The sequence below is a fragment of the Rutidosis leptorrhynchoides genome, unplaced genomic scaffold, assembly GCF_046630445.1.
Source record: "Rutidosis leptorrhynchoides isolate AG116_Rl617_1_P2 unplaced genomic scaffold, CSIRO_AGI_Rlap_v1 contig407, whole genome shotgun sequence".
In the NCBI taxonomy this organism is placed as follows: Eukaryota; Viridiplantae; Streptophyta; class Magnoliopsida; order Asterales; family Asteraceae; genus Rutidosis; species Rutidosis leptorrhynchoides.
In genome coordinates this window covers 15,312-38,604 of record NW_027266639.1, presented here as the reverse complement: position 1 = coordinate 38,604, position 23,293 = coordinate 15,312, and the positions used below count along the sequence as shown (strand labels likewise).

At 32.8% G+C, this 23,293-nt stretch overlaps 1 protein-coding gene and 2 pseudogenes across 3 annotated transcripts; 2 read left to right on the top strand and 1 right to left on the bottom strand.

Moving 5' to 3' along the window:
* Positions 1-914: 914 nt before the first annotated feature.
* On the bottom strand, positions 915-5,028 carry LOC139883475 (inositol oxygenase 1-like; annotated as a pseudogene).
* A 3,975-nt stretch (positions 5,029-9,003) lies between these two features.
* On the top strand, positions 9,004-11,249 carry LOC139883473 (inositol oxygenase 2-like). Of its 3 annotated transcripts, none has more exons than XM_071867649.1 (11): positions 9,004-9,029; positions 9,108-9,192; positions 9,250-9,275; positions 9,367-9,448; positions 9,561-9,765; positions 10,198-10,310; positions 10,461-10,583; positions 10,702-10,771; positions 10,888-10,966; positions 11,065-11,146; positions 11,223-11,249. In XM_071867649.1, the coding sequence occupies exons 1-11, from the start codon at positions 9,004-9,006 to the stop codon at positions 11,247-11,249; spliced, it is 918 nt and encodes a 305-aa protein (XP_071723750.1). The 3 variants fall into 3 exon arrangements, with proteins under 3 accessions (XP_071723750.1, XP_071723751.1, XP_071723749.1); XM_071867650.1 differs by having other exon boundaries at positions 9,004-9,034; positions 9,116-9,141; positions 9,211-9,275; XM_071867648.1 differs by having other exon boundaries at positions 9,004-9,034; positions 9,116-9,275.
* A 4,603-nt stretch (positions 11,250-15,852) lies between these two features.
* Positions 15,853-23,281, top strand: LOC139883474 (uncharacterized; annotated as a pseudogene).
* Positions 23,282-23,293: the final 12 nt, after the last annotated feature.

The window sequence follows — 23,293 nt, the reverse complement described above, 5'->3', positions numbered from 1 at the left end:
TTGCCATAATTTGTATACCATACATATAGTCCATTTCTAGTAGACCAATGTTGTTTTCTTATCAAGTTTAGTGCTCTTTTATTATTATGTTTCTAGTTAAGCATTCGATTATCCCTCTAATTCTAAAGCGTACTAGGTTTCAACTAGCTATAACTCCTTTTAGACTTGCCTATTGTGAGAGGACTCAACAAGAAACCAATCTTGGCTTGGAGCACTTTGACTTTGCCACTTCGAATTCTTATCTACAAAATATTTTGATTCAGAGGAATAGCTATCAGTGGATCAATTAGAATTTATATTTGCTTACTTAAAATATAAGATTGTAAAAAATAGTTTTAATATGGTCCAATATGTTTTTCAATCCACTTACGATTTTTATCTAGTTTAAAGGACAAGGTCTTTCATCCGGCATTCAGGGACTATCGACTAATTTACATGACTGGATTCGGTCATTATAAACCTTAATAATGAATTTATTTTCCTTTAAAAAAAATCACGAAACTTTAGAAATTGTTCCATCTAATTCTACTTGTGGGAGCGCCTTTTTGTTCTCATGCACGTTAGATGATGTATTTTTAAAGAGTTAAGCCCATGTTCTTTTTTTCCGAAGCCCATTAACAGTCTGTTTGAATATCTGAGCCTTATATTGGGCTCTTGTGAGCTTTAAAATGGGACAAAGTATAAACATTTCACTCTCCAGGAGTAATTATGATCTTCAGGAAAGATAAAGGATGTACTATGAAGAAAATCAGAACTGTAGGGAGTTTTATTTATTTTATTCACTTTCATTTTAAGTTTGCTCAGTTACAATTACAACAAACTTATACAGTGCCCTAGACTTTATTTAACTCCAAATCTAGCTGGAGAGCCTTTTTTAGGTGATAAACAGAGGATTTTGGTTTGGACATTTTCCTTTACCACTTGAGCTTGGCTGGGAAGTACTGCAAAATTATTTAAAAAAAGACTTAATATATTAATAATATGAAAAAATAAATTATAAGTGTCATTTATATATATAACCTTCTCAATAAGGGAGAGATAGTAGGGCTTCACTTCTTCTACATTGATCTTCACTTTGCTCTTGCTGTACGGAGCATATTTGCTGCACGGATATAACAAAACAAATGTTTAAACGTCATTACATTAATGTCATGTATATGATCTTATAGACAAATAGATATATGATCTTACTTGAAACATTTGAGCCATTTCAGCATCTCCTTGTCTTCCTCATTCATCAAGAAGGTGTACGTACCGGATCGATGCAGTGCTGTTCGAATTCAGAGAAAATGGAGCACGAGTTCATTTTCAACTTTTATTAATTAGTTTCCCACTAATTTATATACTACTATCTCCGTCTCAAAATACATGATGTTTTGAATTTTGTGGCAAGTATAAATTACACATGCTACAAGAATCAAAACATCATATATTTTGAGACGAAAATAGTAATAAACATGAAGGTACTTACCATAAAAGGAATGGAACCTGATAATGAAGAGTGCAGCTGGAGGAAGACTTGTGTTGTTTCCTTTCGCAACCTATCATCAAATTAATTGACAAATGATTAATCAATGTTATATACATAATTACATAAATATGAAGAAAGTAAAAGTACCGATGAAAATTAGGATCCGTTTGGCATGATTTTTTTATTAAGTAATTTTTTTTTATAAATAAATATGTTTTAATAATAAGATATTGACAAATATAATAAAAATTATTTTTAATTAAATTTATGTTTGATTAAGTTATTTTTCATAATCAATTTTATACAAACTCATTTTTATAATTTAAATAAAAAAAAATTTATATCAAATACAAATATTATTTTAATACAAGAAAAAAAAATTTACACAAAACACACTCTTAATATCTCTTGTTTTGAAGTCGGTGATCTTATGCTTTGATTTAATTCATTGACTTTTCACAGATAATTACATGTGGTCAAAGTTTTTTTTTTCTTCTGCTTTATTCGAGGACAAATGAACGTTTTAGTGCAAGCCTCAAGAATAATTATTCTACTTTCGTTTTTGAGGATCTTCCTCTCCGACACTAGCATCGGACTATATAATGGTATCATCATATATAAAAAATTGAAATAATTTCTTAGTATTTGGAAAGAAAAAAAAACAGCTGAATACTTACGGAGTACATGTATCATCATGGCTAGAGGAGAAGACGACATTATGAAGCCCACAATTTTCAGTATAGACTCCCAACTTTGTGCTGTAAACTGGGTGATCGTAGTCTGGATTTTCCTTTGAAATACTGTGGTAAAAATGCAAAAAAAAAAACCATTAATACAGTAGTTGTGTATGAATAGACATGTTGTATTTTGTGAATTTTGCCTTGTGGTGCACTATCGACTCGTCAAATGCACATCCTAAAGGAAATGTGTCACCTACATAAATAATTGACGGATTTTACATACATAAACCATAAATAAATATAAAATTTATAAATTACCATAAAAAATTACAGTAAATTAAAATTCTGCATTTTTCTTTTTTGTTGTGAAATTACCAACAACACTCCACTGTGGATGCTCCCCAAATGCAGGGTGTAACAAAACTTTTCCCAAGTCTGCAACATAATAAAAAAGAAAAGAAAATTAACAGCTGGAAATAGTAATTTATATAATTTCACATTAGGATTAATCGATTTTTTTTTTTACCATGAATGAGAGCAGTGAGATGGAGCCAATCCTGATCAGGATAATCCCTCCTGATGGCTTCAGCAGATTGAAGGAGATGTTCGATTTGCGGCTCGTCGAGGTCAGGATCACTTTCGTCCACAAATTCATTCAGTAATTCAATACATTCCCATATGCTCATCTCTGCCCTGTCAAATTTCAAGTACTCATCTTTTTTCTTTTTTTGCCTGCATTAATTAATTTATTTAGCAATTTTTTTTTTTAAAAAAAATTGTTAGTACCAGTTCTGTCCTAATTAACTGTCAATTTTTTTTATACTTTGTGTAGAAAATACGATAATTAATTGAGGACGGAAGAGTATTAATTAGATTATAATGTCCAACTTATGATTGAGATGAGATGAGATGAAATTATTTACGAATTCATAAGTTTGGTAAATGTGATTTTTTCTGTAGAAATCCTCCACAATTGCATTCCTTGCGCCATCTTTGTCATAGTCCCTGCAACAACATCATGTATAAATGTTCAAATTAACATTTCAAACCGATAAATTATAAATAAGGAGATGGATTCATCGTACGAAAAATCGATAAATTAAGATATTGATTAGCATGAAAATCAAATTTAAGTACCGGAAGTTACGGCCGAAAGCATTGTTCTGAGGGATAGCAAACTCTTCATCGAGCTTAAATTCACCAACTGATTCTTTGTTGGGATCAACATTTTCGACACCAGCCTCTGTGAAAACATATCAAATAAATGATTGCTAACTAAGAAAAATAAATGTGTGAAGTTCTAATTAGAGCAAGAAATTGACTATTGGGCTAGATTAGCGATGTTACCAAGGACGAAGACAGTCATTTTTGGAGAAAAATATATTCTTCTTTTGTTTTTTTTTTAATTTTTTTTATTTTATGCAAGTAAAAGATAAATGCTCTATCTTATTTATAGGCTTGAAGTGTGACATTTTTTTCCTGGTCATGGACCTGTGGCAGGCCCAATGTTACAATTTGTAGGGGAATCCATATTTATCGCCACAAATCTAGCTACTTGTGTTACTTCTGATTTAGACTGTATTTGTTTTTTTTTTTAAGATTAAAATATTTAAATTTGAATGTATATTTGAACATTAAAATGTTATATGAATATAAATGTATTAAAATTGTTTGATTTTTAAACATCTAAACTACACATTTTATTTTAAAGAGATATTAAAAGAAAAAAATCCGCTGCTCCCATTATGTTGTGTCCACCACTAAAAAAAAGACATGTAGTATTAAAGAAAAAACAATTATAAAAATAGTTAGGTTATGTTTATTTTTTAATTTTTTTCTTTGATATTTGCCATTTATTTTTTTTAAGATTAAGATGTCTGAATTTGAATATATATTTGAATATTAAAATGTTATATCTGAATATGAATATAAATTTATTAAGACTGTTTGATTTTTAAACATCTGAATACATCTGAATTACACATTTTATTTTAAAGAGATATTAAAAGAAAAAAATTCGCTGCTCCTAAAATGTCCACCACTAAAAAAAAGACATGTAATATTAAAAAAAATTATAAAAATAGTTAGACCATGTTTATTTTTGATTAATTTTTTCTTTGATATTTGCTCTTTAGGATTCACAAATCTCCAAATAAAATATAGTATGTGAATCATAAAATATATGTAAAAAGAAAAAAATATATAATCATCATAATAGTGTAAAAGAAAAATATATATATATATATATATATAAACAAACATGATTGAGAAAAAATCTGATCTATACTTATCATTTTATTAATGATTTTGCTGCTCCTAAATAGGAGCAGCCAATTTCTTTTCATATTAAAATTGTTGATCAAACAATAATATAATAAATAAAACATGAATTTAAATACTCAAAATACAAATGTAATATGTAATTTACAAATTTGTTGATATTTTATTTAATGAAATTTCAATATGTAGTATATATTTTATAAAATTTGTGAAAGGTAGATATCTAAAATAATTTTAACCAATATTTTATTATGAAAATTATCATTAGAGTAAATTTATTTTCAGTTTAATTTCAAAAAATAAAATATTTAAAAAGTTTAATGAAGAGAGAATAATATATTAATAAAACTATGAAAAAAATATGGTTTGAAAGAATGTAATATAAACAGTGCAAGGTTCGAATTCCGATGTATCAGAATTAAAGTGGAACAGAAAACAAAAAACAAGAAGAAAAAAACTATGTGGGGAGTCGAACCCACAAACGAAAGTCTATAAAGAAAACTTGCAATGCCATGTCACCTGATTTTCGTCTCGCACATCTGAATGAAATTCAGTTTTCATGCAACCACTTATTCGCTCAGATGTTTTCCGACTCATTGAGTGTTAAATTTTTTTTTAAAAAAAACGCTCTGAATGATCGTAAAATTCGATTAATTAAGATCTATTAAGTTTAAACAAATATTAGTGATAATAGCCAAACTTGTTCGTTTCTTTTCTACTTATCTCTTATCACATTATAGTGTCATCTTATATTATATACAATAGCGATATTTTTCCAATTTTAAATCCGTTCTAATTGTAAATTATAAATTTTATTGTTAAATCAATATTCGACACATGTCGTTTTATTAACGAATAGTAATTTGGCATATATATTTTAGAACTTTAAGTTTAATTAGGTTTCAAGTTACAATTTTAAGTCAATAATATTTCTTTTTCCTATTTTAATTAAAAAATTAAAATATAATAAAAATATAATAATTCCTAATAAAATCCAACCAATTATTTTTTCCTGATATAATAATATTATTTCTAATCAATTTCTTATATATTACTTAAAAAATTATTCCTAATAAAATTATATTTCACTATATTCTTTTTACTAATTTTCTTATTAAATAATTTATTCTAATTAAAATTCATTATATTCTTTTTTTTTTATTCCTAATTAAAATAGACACGTCTTCTTTTTTCCTATTCAAACGGACATATTATTAAAAAATTATTTCTAATCAAATTATAATATATATTATTATTTTTAATTTTTTATTAAACTATTATTCCTAATAAAAATTCGTTATGCTTTTTTTCTTATTCTTAACTAAAACGGGCCTATCTTTTCTTTAAACAATTAATATTTTTTTCTAATTAAATTTTATTATATTCTTTTTTTCTATTCCTAATTAAAAATAACATATTTTATTTTTTCCTATTCAAACGGACATATTATTAAAAAAAATTCTTAATCAAAATATAATATATATTATTTTTTTCTAATTTTTTAATTAAACTACTATTCCTAATAAAAATCCGCTATATTTTTTATTTTTGATTAAAACGGACAAATCATATTTTTCAAGTAATAGGAACAACTAAATTGATTAGATGTAATTATAAATTTTATTATGAAATCAAATCTTGATATGTGACTTTTACTTTTTGCTATGTTTATTATTTTTGAAAATAAAATTTTAATTTTATATAGAATTAAAATAATTATCTTTATATAATATTTGACATAAATTTAATAATGTTTAATACGAATAATTATTATATAATTTTTTATAAAATATATATAATTAAATTATAATTTTTTAAAGATTTTCCGGACGGATCAATGTAGTTAAAGCGAGTACCTTGTTCATTCATTAACAAAGTATGTATTATTAGATCTTCATTTAAATTTAAATTTTGACTAATTAATTTTAAACAGTAGCCAATGGTCATGATGATCTGGTAAATCTGGAACAAGTGAGGGGCAACATGGTACAACTCAATTGAATATTACATGAGATAAAACTGAATTTGTCGTTTTGTTTTTATGAACGAACTGAATTTGTCGATACTAAAAGAAAAAAAATTAGAAGTTTAATGTGAGTAGGTGAGAACGAGCGTCAGCAATTTGTTTGGTTTCTTCCAATGAAATAAATGTGACCAAGTTTTTTCTTCCTTAATTTCGAAAGTCGGAGAGTGTGCTTTATTCTAAAAAGAAAAGAAGAGAGTTGGACTAAAGAGCTTACGCGTCGGTGGTAGAAGATGACGGCTGGTTAAGTTGTCACCGCTAGCTCTATCCCGGTTACGCCTGGCACCGACCTGTCGTTACTTGCTAAATTACAAAATTTTCATGCAATTTGCCATACATATACTTATAATATATCGTAAAAAATATTATTAATATATATATATCTCGTACAATCGATATATATATTTTCAGAATTATTTATGACAATTTTTAATTTAAAACTCTATTGAATGCCGACGACATTAACTTGCAATGCAACTTGAACTAGCAAAACATTATTCTAAGAAATGTACATGTCTATTTTATCTTTTTTGTGTTTTCTCAAATTTTCTTTTACTTGACAACTTTAGAAAAAACAAATTATTCTTTCCACCGATGATATATTACTTTAGTCATGTTATAGTTACATCAGATTTAGAAACAAACGCGATCTAATTGGGATGATTAAGAACATCGTATGACCGGTTTGGACCCATCATCGATATATACAATTTTTATTTTATAGTGTAATGGCTCAATAACATGATTGTTTTTTTGTTTTAATCCATTCACATAATCATTTTAATCGGCCTGTTGATTCAAAGTTCGAATTGATCAGATAATGAATTCAGAACGATCGAAAAGATTTTCGGATTGATAAATACGTTTATTAGAACTAGTGATTGGTTTGGGTCCGATAAAACTTTAGTCAGTTATATATAGAGAGAGAGACGTTGAAAGAATGCTAATATTGTAAGTGTAATTCGTGTTTTCACATTCCTTTGATTCTGATGATCTACAATTAGTTATATTCAAATACTTACTACTTCCATCTCTGATGAAGTGTCGCTAATGGATGGAGTGATAATCTACGCAACATATGTTTTTGTCATTTTCATTCAAACTATAGATTTTGGTTAAGGAATATATCCAAACCTTTTTCAATTGACGAAAAAGGAAAAAAGCTAATTGCAATAGAAAGCGACCAGTACTTCTTTCCTAATCATGTCTAAATAGGTTTAAGACCACAGAGAAACCAAACTAATTGCCCTATAAACCGAATCTCTCAAAACATAATGATATAAAAAGTTGTTCTTCTAAATTCTAAATTTTACCAAAACCTGAAAGAAACGACATTTCATTTTCAACCTCGTAATTCACCAGGCAAATTTGGCGCGCAAATAAAGCAATTACGTCTCGGAAAAATTAAACAACAGTTGGGGACTAAAATACATCGATACATACAAAATATCTCCGCTGGCATCCTCCTCAGGAGAGCAACTTGCATATATACCCTACTAGTTTACTAGTAATACTGTATTTTTATTACTAACAGAAACTAAAATGTTTGACGTTACAATCAATAAAAAAACGTTTTTGTTGATTCTAATGACGTGGAAAAATCTACACCGTTTGTATTTTCTGTACATTGGACGGCTAAGAGGGAATTCATTCCCAAATGAACCATTTGATTTTTAATTTAAACGGCGGAAACTAAAAATCAGCGCTTGTTAATTGTGACTAGATGCTGAGTCAGGTAACCCGAACTTTAGCTGGGATTAGTGTATCCACGTAAAGCTGAGTCATGTACGCAACAGCTTGATATTGGATTAAAGTGCCAACTCCAGGGCTTAATTGAGCGTGCATCCACGTCACTAGCCTAATTTTATTTCAACTATATTAACGTGGAAAAATTTACATATACCTACGTTTTTTTATTTTAAATAGTTGTACGTTTGACCGACAGTATAATTTTTTAAAATAAGAAAACATATGCAGCAGCGTACGTATGGAAGTGTACGTAAGTCCGGTCCACTAACGTGATATATATTAAGAAAATTTCGTTAATGTTTTATAAAAGAAAATTCCCAATTTGTTTAAATTTTGACTTCGATAAGAATTACACCCTGGCTTTAGATATTTGGTTCTTTGAATTCGTTATCTTTTTGGATAAAGAAAAATCCTGAAAAGGCAGTAATTAAAACAAGATTAGTACATTTAATCCGAAATAAAATAAAATTAGGATTAGTACAGCTGTAAGTTGAGTACACGCGACAGGAGGAGCGTGGGTTTCGCTGATGTTTGCGGATAATGAAAACATAGATTTTTCAGTTAAGGACTCGGATTGTTACAAACGAGGACACAAGATCTTCCAAATATCAAGGAAGGACTTCTTATGTCATGACTATAAATACCATCTGGCTAAAGTCACATTCTCACAAACCCCATTGTTTTTTGTTCCCTTGCTTCCTCAATTCCGTGCGTTTATTTCTATTTGAATCCCTTTTCTTTTTTGTTTCTTCCACATACATCCCCCTATTCTATTCAGTTTCCTTTTCTAATCAGGGAAGATGACCATTCTCATTGCACAACCCGAATACGGTACTATACTATGTCTACACATGAATAATTAATGGTTTTTTCTTTGTTACAAATTTATCTAATTGAATTTAATGTTATTAGGATCACAAGTGGAAGATAAGAAATCGGTCGAGGAGACTAATGAATTGGTGTTAGACGGCGGCTTCATCGTACCACATGCCATATCCAAGTCGGAGCCGGAATCGGATTCCGACAATGTGTTCATTGCTCCGGAGATGAACGCATTTGGCAAGGCATTCAGGTTAATATACACATATATTCATCAAGAAATCTCATATGATGTTAGCATCAAAGATTTTATCTTATAGTATTAATGAATTTTTTTCGTGTAGGGATTACAATGCAGAGAGTGCAAGGCAAAAGGGTGTGGAGGAATTCTATCGCAAGCAACACATTAACCAGACTTATGATTTTGTAAGCAAGACGAAATTAAACTATTTATTTATACCCTATATATATGTCGTCTATATATTCAGTTTTAATAATAATAACTAATTTTTTTGTGCATAAATTAAATTAAATTTAGGTTAAGAAGATGAGAGAAGAGTATGGGAAATTGAACAGAGTTGAGATGAGCATATGGGAATGTTGTGAGCTTTTGAATGAAGTTGTTGACGAAAGTGACCCTGATTTGGATGAGCCTCAGATTCAGCACTTGTTGCAATCTGCTGAAGCCATTCGAAAAGACTATCCTGATGAGGATTGGCTCCATTTGACCGCTCTCATTCATGGTATATACTAATCGTTATTCTTCCTAATTTCGGATTTTCTTTTCTTTTAGTCAATCACTTTTAATTAATTAGTCTTTCCTTCTGGAATTAAACTACTTAAACATAAATATTTAGTAGACGTATAGTCACGATATTTGACTTTGTTCAAAGAACGTGTTCCAGTCGAGTCCCAGCTAATTTAGTCTTGTAGTTGAACTTGACTAAATACGGATAAGATAAAAACCTAATTACTATAATCAAGAAAAGGATCTGACGGCCTTATCGGGTTGGTTATGGACCAAATCGAATCGGTCATTTTTCAAAATATATTACTTCCTCCGTACGATGCAAATTTTTCAATACAAATTATATATAAAAATTTGTATCTATTTTTGAGATGGAAGTAATATTTTAATTAATTATTGAAACTTGAATTAATTTATTTATTTGTAGATCTTGGAAAAGTTCTACTTCTTCCTAGTTTCGGAGAGCTTCCTCAATGGGCAGTCGTCGGTGACACATTCCCTCTTGGTTGTGCATTTGACGAACCCAATGTTCATCACAAGGTCTTAATTAATTAGCTTATTATTTGACATTAATTCATAATCACACTTTGTCGATTCGCCACATAATTTCCGGACAATTTATAAATATCTGTAAGTTGTAACAAACAAACAAACCGAGCCTGATGTTTTTGTAATGTAATGTAAATGCAGTATTTTAAGGAGAATCTCGATTTCAACAATCCTGCCTACAATACTAAAAATGGAATCTACGAGGAAGGTTGTGGGCTTGACAATGTCGTCATTTCATGGGGCCACGACGATTACATGTACTTGGTACGTTAAACTATATTACCACTAGTGTTTGTTGAGATCGATCGAGTTCATATATCTAAGTAGACCATATAGTTGATCTTTTAGGGCAATTATACTAATTAAAATATTACTTGTTTAGGTGGCAAAGGAGAATGGAACCACTCTTCCATCTGCTGGATTGTTCGTCATCCGATACCATTCATTTTATCGTAAGCATTGATTCATAATATTTAATAACCTTTTTTCTCTAATTAATGAATATGAACGATATTTATTTAATATAGTATATGAGACTAATTAACGTAAATCCAAATAATTTTTGCAGCTTTGCACACTGGAGGGGCATACAAACACCTGATGAATGAAGAGGATAAGGAGAATCTCAAATGGCTCCATATCTTCAAGTAATTACTTCACCTTTTATTTAATTTAATTAATAAGTAAAAGCTAATTCGTAACTCGTAAAATCTAATTGTTGATTTTTTTTAAAAATACTTTGTAGCAAGTACGATCTTTACAGCAAGAGCAAAACTTTGGTTGATGTGGAGAAAGTGAAGCCTTACTACATTTCACTCATTAACAAGGTAATTAAGCCTACTTGATCTTTGCATTTAAATTAATCTTCCACATATTCATATTGATATTTTCTTTTTCCTCCAGTATTTCCCGTCAAAGCTGAGATGGTGAAATCTTGGAGTTATATATAGAGGAGGAAGAGCACATCACAGAGCTAGGCCATCTGGAGAAATGCCTAGAGTTTTCAATTCAAGTTATTTTATTATACAGGAAAAAACAAAAAAGAATGTGGCATCTGATGTATTTTACTTTGTATTTCCTTCAGAAAAATTTCTTAACATCCTTTTTATGTTAAATAAAATAATATATCTTTTTTTATTTTTTTAAATAATATGAATATTATATCTATTATCTAATATCAAATTTCTTTATAAAATTCGGAAAAAAATTTAGATAAAGAATATTTTGGTCGTAACGTTTTCAATTTTTGTCTTACAGTTTTTATTGAATCCTAGATCAATATCGAAACAAAAAATACTAAAAATATTAAGGTTGAAATTAATTATCAAACTAATAATTACAAAATTAACAATTAATAATTATCGATATTGAAAAAAGTGAACCTGTTAGATATTAAAGTATCTCGCTGATCTTAACTACATTAAAAAAAGAGCATTGTCAAGTCTTGATAGATAAAATTGCTGCTCAGATTAATTTATGATATAAGTAGGTGAATCCGTCCGTATTTTTAAAAATTAATAATTTAAATATATTATATAAAAAATTATATAATAATTATTCGTATTAAATATTGTTAAATCAAATATTATATAAAAAATAATTATTTTAAATTTATATCGATTATAATTAATTTTATTTTATTCCAAAATTTACAATTCTAAAATTAAAAATTTATTTTATTTTCACAAAATAATAAACATAATAAAAAATAAAAATTTTATTGATGAATTAAATTTTTTATTATGAAATTAAATCTTAATATATAATTTTTACATGTTTATTATTTTTGAAAATAAAATAAATTTTAAATTTAATAGAATTTTAGATTTTGAAATCAAATCAAAATAATTATAAATGATATAAAGTTAAAATATTTTTTTAATATAATATTTTATATAGATTTAATAATTTTTAATATAAATAATTATTATATAATTTTTTATATAATATATATTTAAATTATTAAATTTTAAAATACTAATTTTTCGTATAACAGACAGACCCACCGACTTGTCAATACGGTATGTATCCAGAAGTAAACCAATATATTGATGATGTCTTGCCTTATTATCAAAAAAATAAAATAAAAATGATGTCTTGCCTGCCTTCTTGTTGTCCGAGCCCATCATAAAGCTATGGACACTAAACGTAGGCACTATTTGAATCGGGTTTTGAAAAGGGTAGAGGGGTTGTTGTTTGGAAAGATCCATATATGTAAAGAGTCATTATAGGCCATTTGGGTAGTTAGTATTAAATTGAAACGTTATAAAGAGTAATTATGTGCCATTTGGATAGTTAGTACTAAATTGAAACGTTTGGATTTTTTTGGGATTAGAAAACCGCTTGATGCGAGTGAGGGCTTGGAGAAATTTGTTAAATTTAAGGGATGATTTTAAAAGTTTTTATGCATACCGATTAGGGATTGAAAAAATCTTCTCTTTTTGATATGAACTTTGGCTTGGTGGTAAGGCTATAGTCGTTCTATTTCCCAGCATTGAAATTAAAGGAGCAGATGTGAGGAATGATGCTATAGCTTTTGAGATCCTTTGTTGATTGTTGGATATTATTGGGCATTACATGTTTGGAGCGGAAGTGAGCCCACATTCTTGTTTGGTCCAAGCATGTTAGCCTATAAACGAAACGGTAATGGAGATTCCAGCCCATGTTTCGTTCGTAGAAATTGAGTCAATGATGATAGAATTGCAGATTTATGGAATTTGAAAACGCTCGGTCCATTGTAGAGGACTGTGATTGAACCTCAAAAGTCATATTCGATGCGCACAAAATAGCTTTTGAGATCCTTTGTTGGAGATTATTGGGCATTACATGCTTGGAGCGGAAGTGAGCCCACATTCTTGCTTGGTCCAAACATGTTAGCCCGTAAACGAAATTAGTGGAGATTCCAGCGCATGTTGCATTCGTTGAAGTCGAGTGCGTTATCAACTTCAAATTTAAATTAAAAGAAAGACCCATATTTAGTAACTGCCTGTTGTGGGGGACTTTAAGACCCACCCCACACATCGGGAACATACATGAGCTCTGTATCACGATAAGTTGTTAAATTCAACTTCAAAAACTAACTCAAAAAGAGAAGTTTGTATAAATCATTATAAGGAAGATCTAGATTTATACGGGACTTTAAGATTCTATGCATGTTGAATAAAGATTGAGAGAAACAAAGCGTGAGATTGAAGGGAGAGTATTTTTGGCACCAACAAATTTCTTGAGTTTGATGAATGAGATTTGGTAAGTTGTGGGTTTTTGGGATTTTTTATTTTCCAGTTTATTTTTAAGAGATTGAATCTTGATTCTATAGGGCAATTATGTGTATATATGGGTTCATTTTACCTACGGTTAAATGATGTTTTTGCATTTAGCTTTAGGAATCATTTTTTAGTTTCTAGTTGTTTCTAGGATTTTTTATTTTCCACTTTATTTTCAAGAGATTGAATCTTGATTCTAAAGGGCAGTTGTATATATGTGGGTTCATTTTACGTTCGGTTAAATGATGTTTTTGCATTTAGCTTCGGGAATCATTTTTTAGTTTCCAGTTTATTTTAATGTTATCATGTTATCTACTTAAATGATGTTTCTGCATTTAGCGGCCAGGGTCGTGATGGGGAAAATGGGAGTGATGGTAAAATTAGACTGTTTACATATAAAAATGCTCGTCTCGATTCTAATATTCAGGATGAAAGGAGTAAACAATGGCGAGTTCAGACGGTAGTTATATCTGTAGACAGTTTTGAGATTTGAAAGCCTCTTCCTACTCAACGGAGAGGTCTGACGGACGATGAACTGCAAAAAATTTAGTATACAAAGTTGTGTTTTCATCCATATGAGCGGACTTATTGGTGGGAATCAAACTCATGAGAGGATGTTTTTGCTATGACCAAGGCTGCTCTCACAAGCTTTGAGCATTGTATAATGGATTGTACTTGTAGTATTTACTTATTCCGTACTCGATTGTGGCAGAAACTTTAAGAAAAATTAGTCATTGTTTGATTTTCATTTAGTTTAGAAGTCACCGTGTAATTATTAGGGTGTAATTACGCATGAAATAATATTTTTTACGCTGTTTGATTAATACTATGTAATTTCGTTGTACTTCTAAATGTTATGTTTGGATGTACAACTAGTATTTATAATATTAGATTATAAAATATAAATAATATAATAAGAAAAAAATTAAACTGTGTAATTATACCGTGTAATTACATCAATTCTTATGGGAGAGGTCGGAATTGAAACTGTATAATTACAACCCCGAATTACACACAATTACATAAATTCGTGTAATTACACGGTTATCTAAACACGTCAAACCGTGTAATTACTGTATAATTACACGCAATTACACGATTTTTTAATTACGATGTGGCTTTCCAAACACTCCTTTACAATGATGGATTTCAATTTTATTATTCATAAAGAATTACTTGGGAGAAGTTGGATCATCTTTGAACATCATATTAGGACCCGCTTTTGGTCATATTAGAATTTCGATGTCAATAATCTCCAGTTTTTTTTCTTTTTCTTTTTGATGACAAATCTCCAGTTATCTACGTACCTCAAATGAGTGAAATTACAGTTTACCGTTTGAAATATAAGTTTGGTGAAGAAATTTAAAGGTATAAATAAAATAGTGTAGTATTAAAAAAGATACATATACAATATAATCTCGATAAATAATATTCGATAAAATAATATCTTCGTTAAAATAATAAATTTTTTCGGACGAAAGATACATGTACAATATAATTTCGATAAAATAATGCTCGATAAAATAATATCCTCACAAAAATAATCAATTTTCTTATAATTTTAAGGAAAATCATATATCGATAAATTAATACTTCATCAAAATAATAAATTTTTTCGATTTCGACAGTGTTAATTTAAAGAGGTTAAACACTGCACGGAAACTTGAATATCGTCCGGTTTTAAGTAAGTTTTTAACCACGAATCTTTACAGTGGTAAAATCAATAAATGTTGTGTGGCAACTTCACGCTCAGATCCCAAGCCTATTTTAGTAGTAGGTAATTGGGCCACTCAGCAAACATTAATGGTCGTGGGCCTGAGCCCGATTACTACTTGGTCCAAATTCAAATAAGAGAATCTCAAGTAGATGAATCGTATCTCTGAGCCGACATAGTAACTCAGAAAAATAAAATACAAGTCCGTGTGTGTATCTACCTATATGGCTAGACGTGGCTGAAGCAGGTAGATTGGAAAAACGTCTCACAATCACGCACGTGGCATGCACATGACACGACTCATGACTTTCTTCCCTCTTTACTCTATTTACTTCCCTTTCCTTTCTCCAAGACTCGTTTTTTATTTTTTATCCTTCTCTGAAAGCTAAACAGATTCCCGGAGTTGTCACCTATACACAACACAAAACATCTCAACTCAGCTCAGCTCAGCTATGTGCAATCGGGAAATCTAAGTCAACTCACTTGAATTTCTTATTCCTTTCGTATGAATGTTTTGTGTATAATTAAGAGAAATGAACCTTTTAATCTCTTAAAAATGGCTCGAATTTATTCACACTCTCTGGTTATCTGTATTCTTGTTGCGTCAGTATTGTTTACAAATTCTGTTGATTCAAATGGTGATGAATTGTCGGTGGAGGACTCCGATTTTTTAAACTTTCATGGTGATTACTCGCCGCCGTCACCTCCTCCTCCGCCAACACCGCCGCACCCTCCGACGTTGACCTGTGTTGAGGACCTCCGAGGAATTGGCTCACTAAACAGCAGCTGTGAGCTGAGTTCAAGCTTAAACTTCTCCAATGATGTTTATATCGGTGGAAATGGGAGCCTTCATATACACCCCGGCGTCGTTTTGGCTTGTCCAGTACTAGGCTGCTCGATCACCATCAACCTAACGGATCAATTCACTTTGGGTGAAAACGCAAGTATAATTGCCGGGACTTTGTCGGTTAATGCTACCGACGCAACATTCGGGGTTAATTCAATTTTGAACGTTACTGGATTAGCTGGTGAGCCTCCCGCACAAACGAGCGGGAGGCCGTCTGGCGTGCAGGGTTCCGGTGGTGGTCATGGAGGGAGGGGAGCGAGCTGTATGACGGATAATATGGCGCTGCCCGATGACGTTTGGGGAGGAGATGCATACTCGTGGTTGGACTTGGACCATCCGTGGAGCTATGGAAGCAAGGGAGGAACTACCAGTAAGGAGGAGGATTATGGGGGTGAAGGAGGAGGGAGAATTGGTCTATTTATAGATGGCTTGATCGAGTTTAATGGCAGTTTGGTGGCTAATGGCGGTGCTGGTGGCTTTAAAGGCGGTGGAGGCTCTGGTGGGAGCATCCATATCAAGGCTCGTAGAATGTAAGTAATTATCTTCACTCTGTATGTCGTGGTAGTCATCGTCCGGTCTGGCATGGTCGGAAGTAAATTATTTCTTTCACAAATTTGCTGGTATTTATTTCTTATGCTGAATAGTAGGTTCTAATTAGGATTGAATTCCAGCATGTCTTCTTAGATATGCTTGTTTTGGCACAAGAATGTGCAGTGTATCATTCATGTGTGTGAATTGTTTGGAATGCTTTTAGTCAGTTCTGAATCCTGACGTATGGCAACCAAAATTTTCAAAACATGAGTTGATGGCTGGTAAATTTGCTGATCGAGAAGTTCATCTCAGACTATTAAATCTTCTCCTGCTGTTTCTTTCCGAGAGCTAAAAAGAATCTCCTGGTTTCTACCCTGAGTGTGAGAATGGCCTAACGATCTGATAGCTCATAATAAACTTCCGTGTACAACAGGATCGGAAGTGGGAAGATAAGTGCATCCGGGGGTGATGGTTTTGCTGGAGGCGGTGGTGGACGCGTTTCCATAGATGTTTTCAGCAGACATGACGACTCTCAATTTTTTGTCCATGGTATGCCTTCCCTATTGTATAACGTTGACATTTTAGACGTTCTGTTGGGTTAATGAAACAAATCTGTTTTAGGGTTTATCATTTATGTGGTGATAGAATTCTGCTTATCCAAGGTCATCATTTTGTTTGCAGGGGGGGAAAGTTACGGCTGCCCGGAAAATGCAGGTGCTGCAGGGACATACTACGATGCCGTACCACGGAGTCTTACTGTCAGCAATCATAATAGGTCAACAAGCACCGACACACTTCTGTTAGAGTTTCCTAAACAGCCACTTTGGACTAATGTCTACGTTCAGAATCATGCCAAAGCTTCTGTTCCTTTGTTTTGGAGTCGTGTTCAGGTCTTAATTTTTTTTTGGGGGCCTCTTCTATGTTACTTTAACTGTATTCATGTCTTTAAGGTTTTAGTTCTCACATTGCTTGTTAATTTACATCATCAGGTTCGAGGGCAAATTCACTTGTCATGTTCCGCTATTTTGAGTTTCGGGCTTTCACATTATGCGACATCAGAGTTTGAGTTAATGGCAGAAGAGCTTCTAATGAGTGATTCTGTTATCAAGGCAAGTGGCATTCAATTTTCTTCGTTTTTTTCTTTCTAGAGTTGAAGGTTTGCATTAGAATGTTAGGTTTCTAATAAGTGTCAATTTCTATATTAATTTAGATTTATGGGGCTCTTCGAATGTCTGTCAAAATGCACTTGATGTGGAATTCTAAAGTGCTTATTGATGGTGGCAATGATGGTCTAGTGGCGACATCCTTGCTTGAGGCCAGCAATTTAGTAGTTCTCAGGGTATTGTACTCACCTTCTGTTTAGTTCTCTGGTATAAAGTGAGGCTGTTCTACTTAAATGATATTTTTGCATTTGCCTTCAGGAGTCATCTGTCATACATTCTAATGCAAATTTAGGGGTCCATGGACAAGGATATTTAAATTTGTCTGGACCAGGGGATGTGATTGAGGCACAACGACTAGTTCTGTCACTATTTGTTGCCGTCAATGTAAGATAACGAGAGTATCTTATTTTAGCCGGCTTATTTAACTCTTTAGCAAATTTAATTTTTTACATGGTGGTTCATCTATTTTTATCCTTGTGGCTTGCTTGGACTGTTTCATTGTTGCTGATTACTTTTTTGTTAAACCATCACATTTCATGTCCGATAACTTCGTACTTTGAAATATATACTATTTGGGTACAATTAGAACTTCATATCGGCATAACTGATGTTTTAAATGTTGTCTTCTAACATGAAGCTTGGTCAAGGATCAGTTCTGCGAGGTCCCTTGACGGATGGCAGCGATAATGATACGTAAGTACTTGAATTTGTTACACATACTATGATCATTATTTTTCCAGTTGAATATTTACCTCTGAGTACTGCTAGGACTCCACGGCTATATTGTGAACTCCAGGATTGCCCCGTGGAACTACTTCATCCGCCTGAAGATTGTAATGTTAACTCCTCGTTGTCCTTCACTCTTCAGGTGATTCATCCCATTTGCAAGATTGAGCATCTGTACTTACTTGGTTAAATTAGGGTATGTTTCATTAAGGGTTCTGGTTTTCAGTTTCTTAGAAAGTTACAAAATAGTCAGCTTTATTTGGACATGCAGATCTGTCGAGTTGAAGACCTTAATGCAGAGGGTACAATAACCGGATCTGTGGTTCACTTTCATATGGTTAGAACTGTAGCTGTGCACTCTTCTGCAGTAATAAGTGCTTCTGGGCTTGGTAAGTTTTATTCTCCTTTTTATCCTAGTAATAATCAACAACTTAATTAAAATTCATTTACTTTGGATGCAAGATCGTCTTATATGGATTGTACGTTGCTCTTTACTGTTGAAATGTTGATTGCATGCAGGCTGTGCTGGAGGTGTGGGTCGAGGGAAAGTTGCCGAGAGTGGTGTTGGTGGTGGTGGCGGGCATGGTGGCAAAGGCGGGGATGGTTATTTTAATGGGAGTATGATTGAAGGTGGAATTGTGTATGGAGATGCTAATTTGCCTTGTGAATTAGGTAGCGGTAGTGGAGATAACAGTCTAGCCGGTTCAACTGCTGGGGGCGGAACTATAGGTGTGTATGTGTTGGCAGACACCTCCATAAAATTTCCGAATCAGTATTGTTATTATTTATTAATTACTCCGTATTTATTATTATTATTTATCTTTACCTACAGCTTTGATCATGACATTAATTTCTGCCCTTGAACAGTGATGGGTTCACTTGAGCACTCACTGTCAAGCTTGTTGGTTTATGGATCATTGAGAGCTGACGGAGAGAGCTTTGGAGAGGATATTAAAAAGCAAGATGGTAAAACCATTTCAAATATTGGGCCTGGGGGTGGCTCTGGTGGAACCATTCTTTTGTTTGTTCGTACTTTGACACTTGGCCTTTCTTCCACTATCTCAACTGTTGGAGGACATGGCAGTCCCTATGGTGGAGGTGGCGGAGGTGGTGGAAGAGTTCACTTTCATTGGTCAAATATACCTACTGGTGATGAGTATTTTCCCCTGTCAAGCGTGAACGGGAGCATCAACACGAGGTATTTGCATAGATTGAAGTACTTATTTAAAGTTACTAGTTTTTGCTACTTCTGTACGAACATGATTGATAGCCCGCTGTAAGCCCACCACATCCTTTTTTATGTCATTAAAGGATACTTTGTATGTTTCTCTGAGCCCTCACAAAATGCATCCTGTGGTTTCTTCCCATGGGGACAAAGATAAAGTATTTTTCAATAACAATTGGCTATCTGACATCATCTTCCATTTGACAGGGGGGGTTTAGGCAGCGGCCAGGGTCGTGCTGGGGAAAATGGGACTGTTACTGGAAAGCCCTGCCCAAAGGGGCTTTATGGTACATTTTGCGAGGTACCTATGCTTTTTATTGTTTCATGTTATGTCTAAAAGATTGAGACTTCAGATAAAAGAAACTGAAGTTTTAGTTGAATTGTGCTCTGCTTTTTTTTTTTGATAAAGATGTCTGTAGTAGCTATTCACGTGAATTGTAAACTTCTCTGCAGGAATGTCCACTTGGGACTTTCAAGAATGTCAGTGGATCTGATAAAGCCCTTTGTCATAAATGCCCGTCGAGTGAGCTTCCACGCCGTGCTTTATATATTGCTGTCCGAGGTATTTATTTAGTGTTATTTGACACTTTAAAATTTGACTTATGTTTATTTGGTTGTAGGCTGTAAAGGGTTTGTTTTCTTATCGTATGACTCATGTAAAGATTTTATTTTGATATATGTAATATTTTCTCACATTCAATGCAGGTGGTGTTGGTGAAAGTCCTTGCCCATACAAGTGCATTTCTGATAGATTTCACATGCCTAATTGTTATACAGCTTTTGAAGAATTAGTATATACATTTGGGGGACCATGGTTATTTGGTCTTATCCTCCTGGTTCTCCTTATATTGCTAGCTCTGGTTCTTAGTGTTGCACGAACGAAATATGTTGGTGGGGATGAAATGCCGACTCTTGTGCCTACTCGTCGGGGTGCTAGGATGGACCATTCCTTTCCGTTCTTGGAGTCATTGAATGAGGTAAGATTTTTTTTTTTGGTGCACTATTTTTTTAGAGAAAAATTGTGCACTCTTTAGATGATCTCTTTTGCCACAGTGACGTTCGAATATTCTACATTTGTAACGTGTGAAGCAATCGAGCACTCTGCACTTTTATAATTCAATTCATTTCTTTTTTTGGGCACATCATATAACTCAATTCTATCGGTGATTAAAATTGGTTTTTCAGGTGTTAGAAACAAATAGAAACGAGGAATCTCAAACACATGTGCACAGAATGTATTTTATGGGACCAAATACTTTCAGTGAACCTTGGCATTTACCTCACTCTCCTCCAGAACAAGTGTTGGAAATTGTGTAAGCCTGTTCCTTTGTTCATTGGTGTGAGATGAATGATGATGCCTTAGTTTTTATTTGCAAAGTTCTTAAAGCTTTGCCCTTTGCATAACAGGTATGAGGATGCATTCAATAGATTTGTTGATGAGATTAACAGCTTAGCTGCTTATCAGTGGTGGGAGGGATCGATTTATAGTAGTCTTACTATACTTGCATATCCACTTGCATGGTCCTGGTTACAACACCGTCGAAAGAAGAAGTTGCAACTGCTTCGCGAATTCGTTCGGTCAGAATATGATCATTCTTGCATGCGTTCTTGCCGTTCACGAGCTCTTTATGAAGGGATTAAGGTTTGTTTCTTCCACAAATATTGTTGTTCTACTATCCAGTTTGGCTGGACTTTCTTGGCTTTTGCAACATTAGCGTTTTAATTTTGCATTAAAACTCAGTAATGTTCATTCCTACTGTTAATGACAACTTTCTGACCTTATCGTTCACTCATGCGACAGGTAGCTGCAACTCCCGACCTAATGCTTGCATATGTAGATTTTTTCCTTGGAGGAGATGAAAAGAGAGACGATCTTCCTCCTCCGCTTCTTCAAAGGTTTCCGATGTCTATAGTCTTCGGAGGGGATGGGAGTTATACTGCTCCTTTCACTCTTCACAGTGATAATATTCTAACTAGCCTCATGAGTCAGGTTAGCTATTTCTATCAGTTCTAAAGTACTTAAAAGTACTCTATGTTGGTGATTTTGATCAGATTTGTGTTTCTCCAGGCTGTTCCCCCAACCATATGGTATCGGCTAATAGCTGGTCTAAATGCTCAACTGCGCTTAGTTCGCCGTGGACACTTAAAAAATACTTTCAGTCTTATTATCAATTGGCTTGAAACACATGCACACCCTACTTTATGTACGTACGGTGTACACGTTGAACTAGCTTGGTTTCAGCCTACGTCTTCTTCATATTGCCAGTTCGGGCTGGTGGTGTATGCCGTTGATAGGAAAGATGGTTTGCCACCAATAAATGAAGATGAAGATGGATCTTTGGAACCTGAGTATCGGCCATGGTAAATTCTTGTCCTTGGGGTACCATCGATATATTTTCCTATATTGCTTTCATAAATTAGTACAATTTTTTTGATAAATTCCTATTGAATAATAATAATAATAATAAAAAAAGAAAAAAGAACCTTTGCTCCCCCAAAACAAAAATCCCTGGTTTCGCCACTGATTGTTGTGGTTCTATTTAGATACAAGTTTGCTAATCCTCTGTTGGAATTTTTGTAGTTTGAACGATCATCATAGAAGAAATGCATTAAATTATCCAGGAAGCACTCACAAAAGAATGTCTGTTGGGATTCTGGACGCTGAGAGCTTACAGACGTTTAAAAATAAGCGATCGATATGTTACCCCTTCTCTTTCCTTCTCAATAACACTAAACCTGTTGGTCATCAGGTAAGCGTAATACTTGTATCTCATTTGTTGAATGTTTCCTCTCTGGACTTCTACTGTAGTCTATTTACATTCCATTTCTTCGGCACATTGCAGGATCTTGTTGGTTTGGTCATCTCTGTATTACTTCTCGGAGATGTTAGCTTAGTCTTGCTTACTTTGCTACAGCTATACTCTATTTCAACCCTGGACTTCATTTTAGTTTCATTTATCCTTCCTTTTGGTTTACTATTTCCGTTTCCTGCCGGAATCACTGCTTTGTTTAGCCATGGACCGCGACAGTCGGCTGGTCCATCACGTGTTTATGCTCTTTGGAATATCACATCGTTGATCAATGTTGTAAGTGCTTTTCAACCCATATATTAATGTTTTAACAAATACTAATAATCTGATATTGCCAATGTACTCATCGATCATCTCTTTTGCAGGGGGTCGCCCTCATTTGCGGGTTTATAAACTATAAGACACATTCAAGTAAAAAACATCCGAACTTTCAATCCTGGAATTTTAGCATGTAAGCTTTCGCACATTGACCACTATAGCTACTAATTCTCATTAAGATCTTATAATTTATGCTTTTGTTTGTGATCTGATCCAGGGATGAAAAGGAATGGTGGATTCTTCCTTCTGCACTTGTTTTGTGTAAAGTTGTCCAAGCTCGTCTAATCGACTACCACGTTGCTAACCAGGAAATCCAGGATCCCTCGGTTTATAGCAAGGATCCTGATGTGTTTTGGCAGTCGTGAAAGGTGTGCCCC